We start from the raw sequence: 13130 nt of genomic DNA on the forward strand, positions 1-13130 counted from the left end.
AAGTTCGTCTGCAACCATGGGCATCGACTTCACATATTTTAAAGGCTCCGGCAATGGAGAGGTGGTTGAGGCAGCAGGTCATCGTGATCTGGGACCAACCCAAGTCAGTGTTAAGATAACACACTGTGGTGTTTGTGGCACCGATGAACATTACCGTCACGCTGATCAGGGCCTTGGACACGAAGGTATCGGAATTATCACCGAGATCGGGTCTTCCGTGCAAGACTTGTCAGAATTTCGAGTTGGGGATCGAGTTGGCATGGGCTGGTACCACAAGTTCTGTGGTCATTGCAAATACTGCGTATCAGGTATGCCGGCCGAGGTGATGGCAACTTCACCCGCTGATGCTGACGATGTCAACAGGTCGCCAGACACTATGTATCAACCGCACCTCCTACGGTACTGCAGACGGGGACCAGGGATGCTTTGGGACAGCATTAGCTTGGGATATCTCTGCTTTGTACAAGATCCCCGACGCGCTTTTATCTGAGGATGCTGGCCCCCTGATGTGCGGAGGAGCAACCGTGTGGACTCCTTTATACGACTCCGGAGTGAAGCCTGGAGACCGCGTCGGCATCATCGGGATTGGTGGTCTAGGACACATGGCAATACAGTTTGCCTCCAAAATGGGACTCGAGGTTGTCGTGTTCTCAGGCACGGAGTCAAAGAAGCAGGAGGCGCTTGACTTTGGAGCATCGGAGTTCCACGCTACCAAAAATGTGGAGTCGTGGGATTCCATCCGTCCCCTGGATATTCTAATGATCACCACAAGCGTTAACCCAAATCTGCCGTTGTAAGTTTTGATGTTTCTCTGTTTGATCGTTAATAAGTGCTCACTTGCGGTTTTCAGGTACTATCCAATCTTGGCCAATGGGGCAAAGATTTTCCCCCTCACGGTCAGCACTGAAAACTTGGATGGTGTCACGCCACTGAACCTGATCACCGGGAACTTCAGCATTATCGGGTCTGGCGTTGCAGCCACTGCAAGTATGAGAACTATGTTGGATTTTGCCGCCAGATACGGGATCAAGCCGCAGATTGAAAAGTTCCCAATGACCCTTACAGGTGTCCAGGATGCTATGCAAAAGCTGAGGGATGGTAAAATGAGATACCGTGGAGTACTTGTGGCTCCCTAGTATTGCGAAAACATATCAGTAAGATATTCTGGGCCGAATTTGATCCGTTTTTGTATGTGCTGAGAGATGTATGCGTGTTCCAACATAATTTGGGACTGGGCAACTTTCTCCCGAAATCTCGCTGTGCGGTTAAAGCAAGGTTGCCTCAAGGTGCACTTGTCATAGATCGTTTCTTTCTTCGGTCAATCAATTATCTTACCTCTTTATATCAATTGATCACGTTTTTTTTTTTTTTCGTTCGTCAATGGTGCCTACTTGCACCTAACCATTTTTAGGATCTATGTCATAGTCGTAAGGGTCTATATTTGATCAAAAGACTTATAGATAGAGAAAAATATGACAGCCATATGCACATATATCGATGTACGGTTGTATGGTTGTATGGTTGTAGGTAGCCTTTACTAGCATAGTGCAGAATGATATGATACAGAACCAATACTTGTCTCCTTATAAGCCCTCAATCCGGCAGTGTGACAACGCTTCCACCGTGGGAGCTCCTTTCCAAGCAACGACGAGAAGATTTTCATAGCGATCGAGCTTACGCTGCGGAGCAGCTTGCCAGCGTTCAAGAAGCTGCCCGTGCGTTATAATGGTGTCTCTTGCCACATCTTCGAAGTCTACATTTTGAGAGTCCCATAGCCCTGGATTGGCGGATAACGGCAGGKGATTTAGTGCACCGTTCTCTTTGCAGGTACCCGCTCTGAAACTCCAATACACTGTATATAACTTGAAAGAGAACAGGACAGCCCGCCGAACACTCTCCGCGAGAACCCAAGTCTCCCATGTGGTGGGAGGCATTGGTAGTTCTGCCTCTGCTTGACGAAGGAGCCGCAGGCCAATCGACCTCACAATGAATTCCTGCTGTTCTGCCGCCCACTGCTCTTTCATGTCCCCATAGAAGACCCTCACGATTTGATACAGAACTAGGGCCTGAAACGCTGCCAGTTTCTCAAATAGAGACCCAGTCAACGGCGAACGTAGCAGGCTGAGCACTTCCGCATCCACAGCCTGGAATATCAGAGGACGTGTTTGCTGGTTCAGCGACAAGGTCGCGGCACATATACCAAAGGCTGTCCGAATGGAGGCAGGGAAGGAGGTACGATATAATGTCGGATGGATGAAAATGTTTTCACCTCGTGTGGCAAATAGCTGAGGATAATCTCTGAACTGTGTGTATACCCATGTATGGCTCTCCAGACCGACCACTCGTGGCTGCGTACCCAATTGGCCTAGTGACCATGGCATACTATGCCATGGAACCTCTACCTTAGCGACATTCAGAGCAACGGGTGTTGTTTCGCGTTGGTCATATCTCGAAATCTGGTTTAAATCATGGCCAGGCTGTGCTGTCTGTCCATCCGAGGGCAATGGAAGATAGGCGTACTGGCAGTTCTTGTTATTCCGCTGACACCTTGAGCAGATAGGTAGGGCTCTATCACACTTTCGGCGTGAAGTAAAACATGAATCGCACGATCGTCGTCGAAGCGACATGATTTTGTTAAGAGAAAGCTAGCTATTCCTGAAGGCGAGCGGGGTAAGAAGACTTCTCTCATATTATTAAGCGAGTTAGTGGCAACTACACACGTACATAGCTATAGCCAAATTACTATGCAAGCCTGTGAATATTGAAGAAAAATTGAAATGAAAAAAATATAGTCAATATGACACTATTCCAAACCTCCAAGCGCATAATCGCAATCTCTTAGTCTGCAAGATATTAGTCCTTTTCGGTAACATTTATTTTTATCTTCGCCCTATATTTTACAAAGTAGTTATAATATGTAGGGATATTAGTATCGTAAATATATAGCCTGGCTTCATACATGCAAGGGTTTATCTTCGTTTGGTTGAGTTCTATCACTACTCAAAATATTATGCATATAAATACATTCGCCATTGAATATATTATCAGGATTAACGCTACTCAATGCAACTCAAGAATGACAGTGGACACAGCGGAAATGAGACTCTTTCGAGCCTATAGACTTATCAAATAAAAATAGCGACATTTGGGAAGCCATGGGTTTCAAAGCCCTCAAACATCCAATGATTACTGGAGGACGCTTTAGTAAACGTTGGTTGATGCCTGCAAAAGATAAGTCACAACTTCGACATTTATTGAAACAAGCTCTCCGGTATTAATACAGAATAGTCAGTCGCAAAATCTGCTTTATCCAAATAATGATAAGATATCTGTACATAAATAATCTTGTGATAGAAATATGTTGTCAGATGAATAAAAAATAGCGACATTTTGGAAGCCTCGGACTCCGAAGCATTCAAACATCCAATGATGATAAAGGATGCTTTAGTAATCGTTGGTTGATGCCTGCGAAAGATAAGGAACACTTCAATATTTATAGGAACAAGCTCCCTGGTGTTTATACAGAATAATTTGCTGCACAATCTGCTTTATCCTCAAATAAGAATAACATATTAAGGCGCCGTCTATATAATAACAATTTCCGACTTTATTAACATGGCTACCGAAGCATTCACACTGGAAGAGCAAAGACCAATTCAACGAAGTCGCCTGCGCGTCTTCACCCTAGTCTCTGTTCTGTACGCTGCCTTATTCATATCTGCAGTCAACACAACCATCGTCACAACAGCGTTACCCACAATCGCAAAACACTTCCAATCCACATCTGGATATACCTGGGTAGGCGCCGCATATGTTCTTGCTGATACCGCCTCAGGTCCTGTCTGGACCAATTTCTCCGACATATGGGGTAGAAAGGTGGTTTTCCTAATAGCGGTGGCTCTTTTCATAGTCAGCTCTTTTGTGTGTGGCTTTTCGACGAGTATGGGGATGCTTATAACTGGAAGAGCACTACAGGGAGCTGCCGCCGGTGCTATTATGTTGCTTGTTAATATTGTCATTAGTGATATGTTCGATTTGAGGCGACGGACTCTGTATTTAGGTATTTGCGATGTTATATGGGCTATTTCTGGGGCCATTGGACCCGTGGTTGGAGGAGCTTTTGCCGAGTATGCGGGATGGAGATGGATTTGGTGAGTTGCTCTATTCTGTATCTGAAAGATTAACAGCTGAGCGTGAGTTAGGTACACAAATATTCCCATCGCTGCCGTGACATTTCTCGTCGTGTGGTTGTTCATGGACGTCCACAACCCACGGACTCCAATTTGGCGAGGCCTAAAAGCAGTCGATTGGCTAGGCAGCGCGTCATTACTGGCCGTGACGCTCATGACTCTTCTCGGACTCAACATAGGTGGCGAATATACGGACTGGAAATCACCAAAAGTTCTTGTCCTAATTATTGTTGGTCTCGCTCTTTCCGGTGTCTTTTACTTTGTGGAAGCCAAAGTAGCAAAGTATCCAGTCATGCCAGTCCAAGTTTTCAAAAACAGATCTAACGCGGCGGCAATTGCCATTGGCGCGTTCCACGCATTCGTAAGTCATATTTCATTTGCACTTTTGCATATTTGTTCTCAGCCGCTGACACATCCGCGTTGATAGGCAATGATGGGTCCAGAGTACTATCTCCCACTCTATTTTCAGTCAGCAAAGCTAGCGCAACCACTACAATCCGGTCTTCTAGGCCTTCCTTTTGTGTTCCTAGAAGGCTTGGGTGGCATTATCAGTGGGTTACTGATCCATTACACGGGTCGCTATAACGCTCTCCTTTGGATAGGCGCAGTCTTGATGACCCTGGGTTTTGGGCTGTTGATTGACTTGAAATCTTCAACTGGTCTTGCCAAGATCATGATATACCAGATTATTGGAGCACTAGGGTCTGGCCTCTTGATACAACCTCCTTTAGTTGCGATTCAAGCAAATGTATCGCAACAGGAGACCGCTACGGCCACTTCAACGCTGACATTCATGCGCGGCCTGGCACAGGCAGTATCCATCGTGATCGGTGGAGTCGTATTTCAGGGCTCCATGAACCTGAAGCAGTCGGATCTTGTAAATGCAGGACTGTCTCCAGATATGGTAGCGACGTTTTCGGGACAAGATGCGCAGGTGAACGTGGACCAACTTCAATCTATTGCAGACATCACCCAGCGGCAGGTGGTGCAGGCTTCGTACGCATGGAGCTTGGGAAATGCTTGGATTCTGTACGCATGCATTGCTGGGCTTACCATCATTGCGTCGTACTTTGTTGGAACACATTCTCTCTCTACAGAGCACGTCGAAACGAGAACAGGTCTTGACAAAAAGGAGAGTGAAATTTAAGACTGGTCTTCTGGTTAATGCCAAGCAACATCAGATGCACCATAACCTCATATAGCATATGATTAGCGGTGTCTTGTATAGTTTTTTTTTGGTTGTTTCAGATAAATTCAAAGCGGCAGGKTAAGGKTAGGGCTTTTTCTCAAACAAAGGAAACGAACAAAGGAAGAAAATCTCACAGATTTTTATATTCTTCAAAATCAGCACAGTATTTGCATTATATATAGAAGTATAGAATACAATCTCGTGGTCAGACACACTGATAGTCTTCATATTGTCAATATCCTGATTGCACAGCTCGTCGTATCTCCGGCTATCGTAAGCCCACCATGCCCAACTCAATATCGTCTAAACCAAGAGCAGTACCTTCGTCGGATAGATGTAGAACAAACTCTTTTCTCGCTCTACCTCTAGAAATTCGCAATATCATTTACAAACGCCTTCTCACCAGTTCACTTCCAATCTACATCTTTCGAGATAGCTCTGATTCGGACAATATCGAAAGCTTTATGCTTGACATCTCTCGAAGGAGACGTTCTTGGACAGCATTATTATGTGTCAATCGACAGGTATACATCGAAGCAAGAGCGATTCTGTATGGTGAAAACCAATTCGAACTCTTGGAAATTGATCCAAAACAGCCGGAAGCCCGTATCCCGTCGTTTCTGAGGTCATTTCTAGAGTGCATTGGACCCGTGAATGCGGCATCATTGTCATCTCTGTGTATGACATTTCCGGCTATTGAAGAACAGATTGGGTATGGGGTGGGCAGTAGTCAACCGACGAGGCGGATCAGGATTAGGGAAGACGGGCTGCAGAAGTTGCAGCTTCTTCAAAAGGAGTGTACCGGGCTGAGGGTAATCGATATGATCTATAAAGGTAGTGGTGTGATTGACACTGGAGCCGAAGCTATCCAAGAGGTATTGCAGGAAATCAATAGCCATCTACGAGCCATTCCTTCCCTATCTAGGATTGTTATTACAGTTCTTGATAGAACCCTGCGTCCTTCTGCGGGAGCGAGGGATGTTATGCAACAGCTCGGATGGATTGTCCTGCTCAACGGGCGACAGTCTACACCTTACTTTTCTACATCACTACAATCCTCGGCTAGAAATTATCAATATAAATGATGATATAAATCTCCCTAAAGCCTGCTATGCGTATACTATCTTGTTACTGTAATTCAGAGCTAACTGTATCCTTGGTGTATTCAAGCCAACTATAGATTATGCGATGATTAAATGTCCTAGGAAAAGAGATCCCCAAGCGAGTTTCAAGTTTGCCTCAACTCAAACCTTTTGCACATGTCTGCATGTGTTGTCTTTGCTGAGACTACCCTTAACATTCTCCAGAAGGCTACCATCAAGCATTCCCGATGCATCCGTAGCTCCAAAATGGCGTACTTTGACACCGTTATTAAATAACCAGTCGACCTGTTCCAGTGTCTTACCCTTACATTCAGGTACGCAAAAGTATATGAAGATCAGCGACAGCAAAGAGATGGCGCCAAAGATAAACCCAACTTTGCTACCGAGACCGACTTGACTTTTCAAGACGAGATAGGGAACGGAGAAATTGACGGCGAAACTAATGGTAAGTATCATTGTTAGCAAACATAGATTCAGTCTGTATACCTTCGTAGTAACTCACTTGAGACAGACATTGGTAGCAAACCCGGCTCGAGAGGTATGATCTCGTAGTCGGGGCGAAGTGATTTCAGTCACGACCACATAGGTCAGCGGACCCCAACCGCTTGAGAAAGCGGAAGAGAAGATGATGATTAAAGCAATTATGCCCTTTTCTCTTGTTACAGAGACCGGGTCATTAATGCCTAGGCCTGCCATAGCAAGAAGGGCGGCGGTCATACCGATGGATGAAAACATAAGCAACTTGCTAGTCGATTTGTTAGAGGAACAAGACTGTATATATCAGGACAAGGTGAACTTACCGTCTGCCCACTTTGTCGGAGAATAGTAACGTGGCAACAACTACACAGGATCCAATGATACTATTCATCAAGGTGAATAGTATTGGATTGAAAATTTTCAGTGTCCGCACATAGACACCGCCATATTGGGACGAGAAAGCTTGCCCGGTAGCCTGTTGAAAGAAATTCATTGCGATCACAATCAGAGTCCGCTTGAGATTCTTCCCCTGGAATAGCTCGATAAATCTACCCTGCTCTACTCCAGTTTCCAGGGCAAACTCAAGTTCTCTGTATTCATTGTTGATTTCTTCCTCTGTGAAGGCTCCTTGGCGAAGCTTTTGCAGACTCGCCTTTGCCTCGTTAGCCCTGTTGCGTTGAAGCAGCCATCTTGGAGATTCCGCGATGAAAAGGACCGAGGATGCAATAATGGTGGGGATAATGTAGAATAATCCTAACGGGATACGCCAGGATCGGTTGCCCTCGAGGTGACTGGTTCCGAAGCAAACCGCGTTGATGACGACGCCGCCCAAGTTGAGGCTAAGTTGATAGGTTCCTACTATCAAGCCGCGAACCGGTGCCGGAACTGGACATTTATGTTAGTCTATTTTGTAAGATTTCAGAAGATATGCCATTGCTTACCGATTTCGGATTGAAAGACAGGAATCACGGAGAGCTCTATGCCCACGTATACATAGTTGAGAATGCGAGCAACCATAATCTGATCCTTGGTGTTGGATGTGACAGCAATGGTAGCTGTGACGAGCGCATATACGCTCATGATGAACATGCATTTACGACGGCCGAATCGGGCAGAGATAAAACTGCCAACAACAACACCTAGGAACGAAGAGTTCGTCAGAAGAGTTTATGGTTTGACAAAAAAAGCCACTCACCAACGACGAATCCAATATAGTTCAAGCTGCTGAATAGTGATAACCAGACCGAGTTGAGCTCATAAGTGCCACTAGCTTTGTCATATTCTCCGAATTGTGTAGTAAAGGCATCCATAGCTTGGATGGTCGCAAAGGCTTGGTTGTCGAAGCCATAGTTGAATGTTGATACAGCAATGACGAGAACAGAGAGCAGAAGCGGCTGGTTGAAATACCGGGACGCATCAGATATGTTACCCATGACGCAGTGTCAAGTGTATCCTTGACTGTGAAAAAGAATAAGACTTTATGGAGCCAATGAGTAGAGTAGAATGGTTTCGACTGATATCAAAATCAGCACCAAGATAGGCGCGGAGGCCTTTCTAAGTAAATACCTTAGGCAGTCCAACCTGCATCGACCGGCCCCGGATGGAGACCCCAGCTGGTAAGTATGGCGCTTTGGGAAATCCGAGGGAAGCTAATTTTGCGTGATTCGAGTCTCGTAAAACTCTCAGGGTGCTTCACTCGAGATCTGGTTATCTCGGGGAAACGCCCGCTTTCCCTCGCATATTGAGGACCGGATACTATCCGCGCTCGGCGGTAATCATACTGTTGCTTTTCCTTCAAAAGAGAGAAATGGTCAATGCTTTGAGAAATTATAATTCAAAATTCATCTCACCATTAGATCGCAAAATGGCGTCTTATTCTCAACCTGCCAAGCCTCTCCCACTAAAGATCTCCTCGCCAAATGGCGGAGACCAACCGAACTATGTTATTTTCATGCCAGACCAGCTGAGATATGACTCCCTCGGCTGCACTACAGATGGCAAAGCCGGGATCAACACTCCGAACATCGACGCCTTCCGTCGTCGCGGTACCTTATACACCAACTGCTTTACTCAAGCCTCAGTCTGCTCACAATCAAGATGCAGCATGTTCACCGGTTGCTACCCGCACGTCAGCGGTCATCGCAGTCTCGAGAACCTCATTAAGCCGTGGGAGCCCAATATTTTCCGAAGCATGAAAGGGAATGGCTACCACATTGCCTGCTTGGCACCTAGAGGTGACACGTTTGCGCCAACAGTCACGGAACTCAGTGTGACCGAGTACGGGTTTTTAGAAACGCCTGAATTTATGCCGAAATTCGCGGGAGGGAGGAGCGATGAGAATGTCGACAAGGAGAATATTTGGAACAGGCTGTTTTATAAAGGCTTGCGCAACGCGAGTCAAGCTCTAGACTACGACGAGGCGGTCGTACGGTCTGCGTTGAAGTGGCTTGAGTGTCCGCCGGACGATAAGCCGTGGGTACTCTTCATGCCTCTTCTCTTCCCACACTGCCCTTTTCAAGTGGAAGAGCCCTATTTCTCAATGTACGACCGGGACAAAATGACCGCTGTCATCTCTAATCCAGAACAGAAAACAGGCTACGAGCCTCGATACATGCAGGCCATCCGAGAAAGATACGGTACTGGCCGCGCAACGGAGGCGATTTGGAGGGAAGTGAAAGCCACATACTTTGGAATGATCACTCGCTTGGATGATCAGTTTGGACGCATCTTGAATAAGATAGACGAACTTGGGATGTGGAAGGATACGGTCACCATGTTCTTTACTGATCATGGGGAGTACCTCGGAGACCACGGCTTAATTGAGAAGTGGCCATCGGGTCTATCTGAGACACTCGTGAGAGAGCCGTTGATCATCGGCGGTGCTGGACTACCCGAGAATAAGACCATCAATACCATGACGGAGATGGTCGATTTAGTACCCACCATGCTCGAATTGTCAGGCATCGGTGAACACTTTCCTCATAATGGCAAATCGTGGATTCCGATCCTTGTCGGTGATGCAACAGAGCATAAGGAGTATGCATTCTCAGAAGGAGGATTCTTGACGTCTGAGGAGCCCTTGCTTGAACAGGCGCCGTACCCATACGATATCAAAGCGGGCCTTCAGCACGAAGACACCACCATCGTCGGGAAAGCGATCTCTTTGAGAGATGAAAAGTATGCTTATATCTATCGTTTATACGAGCCCGCGGAGCTGTACGATCGCGTGTCTGATCCGCATGAGATGCATAATCTGGCCGCTGAACATACATACAGTGAGTTGGTAGCAAAATACGAGAGGGTAGTCCTTCGCTGGCTTGTAGATGGTAGCGATTTCCTGCCGTGGCAGAAAGACAATCGATTTCCGGAGGTGAATCTAAAGAGTCCAAAGCAGCAGATGGAAGAGCGTCTGAAACAGCGGGGTCAAGCTTAGTTATCGTATGTTACACCCGAATATATATCAATTTTTCGTCAACAATACTTGATAGCTATAGGAACAATATTTCTTAGGGCTGTAGATATAGACACCATGTCTAGAGAACTAGATAACTTTCGGGAAGTCCCACCCTTCGTTCAATTATACGAACAGAAAATCCAGCTCAGGATCATAATACCCATTAAGCTCCATATTAAACGGGTTCCATAGAGAGGCATCGGAAAACCCTTGCTCGAATTCCTCTTGTTGCTCCATCCCATGATTTGACTGATTCAAATTCATGCTAGGTGGCAAATATCTCGCTGCCTCGTTTTCTGCGTATTCTAACGAACTATCTGCTTGATATACAGCGGGCCGCTCAATAGACTCTTCTTCTTGGTTGTGACTGTTATAGATGTGAACCAGGACGGAATGTTGTGATGCCAGATGTTTTTGACCGCTAGCTTCCATTCCATCGTCGAGACTTGATGACGATGCAGTTCGCGTAATCGACTTCCGTCCCAGTGCGTCAATCAAACGCTCAGAATCCCTCAGACATCCGACCGCTTTAGTAAACACCCTCTCACAAGGCCTAGCCATTTCAAGCGCTTCAACGAGCTTCTCTTTTAGGGACACGATGCAATGATCGCCTTCTTCAGGCAACAGATGCTGCAGATGATGCAGTATTTGTGCAACTTGATAGATCGAGATAACCAAAAACTCACCGGCAAGGCATTCGCTGGACTCCAGGTGATAGAAATTGGACCATGCTTCACAAAATCGGATAGAAAAGTCGAGACATGTGCGCTGACAGAACTCGACAAAGTCAGGATGTGTCGAGGCCAAAGCTTCTTTAGATACGGACTCGCGAATACCGGGAACGCAGAAGCGGTAGAGGTCACAGTGGCACATCATCCATAGCGAATGCAGTCCAGCATAAATACTGGCTTCGCGAGAATGGCCCATAATCACTACTCTTTGAGGTGTGAGCCTGAACTCTGCTGGGAGGTTTCGCTCAAACATGTTGAGCTCAATCTGAAGTGCTTCCATCTCGGCCCTGCTTTCGGCTGGGCTGTTGCCTTGTCTTCGAACGTTTTTGGTATACCTGCCATTTGATTAGCTCGAATGTCGCCACATCAATATCATCCATCCATAGGCCGACCTCAAAATTTTATCTCGAATCGCAAGAAGCCTAAGCTTAAAAGCATGCGTATCCATATTGGCACTTGGATCAATATCATCGTCTTTCATAAATCCAGCTTTTGACGTAAGCCCCATCTCAAAACTCCGATCATCGCACGGAAGACGAACATGCATCTTCTCCACCGGACAAACCTGAAAATCCGCAATACCGCCTGAAAACAACCGATCTTGGTGATATATCGCCCAGATCAGCCGTCTATGCGATTCCTGCACGATAGGATCTAGTCTGTCGTGCTCATAATTCAATCGCAGAGTAAACGCCACACGCGCAGCAAGAGCAAGAATATTCCACGCGCCGCCGAAATCACCGGCGTGGAAGCAGAAGCGTGTTAACAACACGAGAATTCGAAGATGCGTGATTGTATGTCTCCCAATTCGTTGGAGGGTTTCATCTTGGACCTCTCGCATCCAGGCTCGAGCTATGGCCTGTGCTTCTGGTGGACCATTACTTAGGAAAAGCCCAAATGCGACGATACATTTAAGCAGATTGGTATCAAGGATGCCTCTGCTCCAATCTGCGAGGATGGTTGGCTTGTGGAGAAAGACAAAAGTTATCCTGCTCGTTGTATCAAAGTAGGCTTGAAGATAGTCCCTTGTCCTTGCCTTGTCCAGCGGCCAGACTAGTAGGCATGTAGAACTAGTTGATCTACTAGGTGGTGTCGGTACATTATGAACCGGACCATGGCCATCGCTCGTCTGGATTTCAGGCGTATTAAGCTCACAAAAAATCCGTTTAGAGACGCATCTCTCACAGGGCCCTGTACCAGAGCACTTGGCTTTAACAACCCGGCAACTTCTACACGCCTGTCGAGCTCGTTTCCGCTTCGTTCCGGCCTGCGTATAGTCCGCAGGATCATCCCCGATGTCTGGATGAGGGGTGACGGATTGTCTCTGGAACGAACAATCCAGTCGCAATCGCGTGCATGAGCCGCAGACTGGCTGAGCACGGTCGCATTTCACTTTACGAGAGCGGCAAGGGTTGCACACCGGCAGCATCTGAATGGATTGGTTATTGGTAGGAACATTATGTAAATCGTTACCGGGCATCACGGGCTTTGCTGCAGCATCTCTGGTGGGTGTAGTTATTGATGCCGGAAAATCGCTCACCTCGGCGGATAGGCCCGATTTATCGGCGGCAATTGAAATTACGATACGAAACAGTATTGTTACATGTATAAATTACTTGACATTCGGGCTCCGGTCCTTAAATCCAAGTTACTCCGTAGAGACAGCGCAATTGACGGGTAAAGTGAAGTTGCCACTGTCGAAATTCTCCTCATGGTTCCATGGTTGTGACTCAGTATATCAGGGGCTGAGGAGCTAATAGCGCCATAGCGGATCAGGTGTCAGTGACTTGCATAAGACAACATTACATTGTTCCAAGTCGTCGGTACCTACCCAGGCTGGTATTGTAAGAAGTGGTTGATTCTGGTCACAGAACTTATTAAAGCCTAGCTCATTAACAGTCCGATTATTCACTTAGAGTCAAAATCTCCAATCAACTGGCAAATACCCACATGGTCAACGATGGCATTGTATAATGTGGCATTGTG

The 13130-nt window shown here is 46.5% G+C and overlaps 6 protein-coding genes across 6 annotated transcripts; 3 read left to right on the forward strand and 3 right to left on the reverse strand.

The window, feature by feature from the left end:
- Window positions 1–16: 16 nt before the first annotated feature.
- On the forward strand, window positions 17–1136 carry BHQ10_006150 (uncharacterized protein; the record flags this gene model as incomplete). The annotated part of the gene is made up of 3 exons (XM_040878705.1): window positions 17–308; window positions 364–793; window positions 851–1136. The coding sequence occupies 3 exons, from the start codon at window positions 17–19 to the stop codon at window positions 1134–1136; spliced, it is 1008 nt and encodes a 335-aa protein (XP_040734654.1).
- Window positions 1137–1583: 447 nt separating this feature from the next.
- BHQ10_006151 (uncharacterized protein) lies at window positions 1584–2627 on the reverse strand (the record flags this gene model as incomplete). Its single annotated transcript, XM_040878706.1, has 1 exon — window positions 1584–2627. One exon carries the CDS (start codon window positions 2625–2627, stop codon window positions 1584–1586), a length of 1044 nt encoding a protein of 347 aa, XP_040734655.1.
- A 988-nt stretch (window positions 2628–3615) lies between these two features.
- BHQ10_006152 (uncharacterized protein) lies at window positions 3616–5337 on the forward strand (the record flags this gene model as incomplete). Its single annotated transcript, XM_040878707.1, has 3 exons — window positions 3616–4151; window positions 4203–4551; window positions 4618–5337. The coding sequence occupies 3 exons, from the start codon at window positions 3616–3618 to the stop codon at window positions 5335–5337; spliced, it is 1605 nt and encodes a 534-aa protein (XP_040734656.1).
- A 1286-nt stretch (window positions 5338–6623) lies between these two features.
- BHQ10_006153 (uncharacterized protein) lies at window positions 6624–8392 on the reverse strand (the record flags this gene model as incomplete). Its single annotated transcript, XM_040878708.1, has 5 exons — window positions 6624–6921; window positions 6985–7227; window positions 7283–7844; window positions 7901–8098; window positions 8155–8392. The coding sequence occupies 5 exons, from the start codon at window positions 8390–8392 to the stop codon at window positions 6624–6626; spliced, it is 1539 nt and encodes a 512-aa protein (XP_040734657.1).
- Window positions 8393–8823: 431 nt separating this feature from the next.
- BHQ10_006154 (uncharacterized protein) lies at window positions 8824–10392 on the forward strand (the record flags this gene model as incomplete). The annotated part of the gene is made up of 1 exon (XM_040878709.1): window positions 8824–10392. The coding sequence occupies one exon, from the start codon at window positions 8824–8826 to the stop codon at window positions 10390–10392; it is 1569 nt and encodes a 522-aa protein (XP_040734658.1).
- Window positions 10393–10536: 144 nt separating this feature from the next.
- Window positions 10537–11985, reverse strand: BHQ10_006155 (uncharacterized protein; the record flags this gene model as incomplete). Its single annotated transcript, XM_040878710.1, has 2 exons — window positions 10537–11479; window positions 11537–11985. 2 exons carry the CDS (start codon window positions 11983–11985, stop codon window positions 10537–10539), a joined length of 1392 nt encoding a protein of 463 aa, XP_040734659.1.
- Between the last annotated feature and the right edge of the window lie 1145 nt (window positions 11986–13130).

This window comes from Talaromyces amestolkiae, assembly GCF_001896365.1.
Source record: "Talaromyces amestolkiae strain CIB chromosome Unknown scaffold11.1, whole genome shotgun sequence".
Lineage (NCBI taxonomy): Eukaryota > Fungi > Ascomycota > Eurotiomycetes > Eurotiales > Trichocomaceae > Talaromyces > Talaromyces amestolkiae.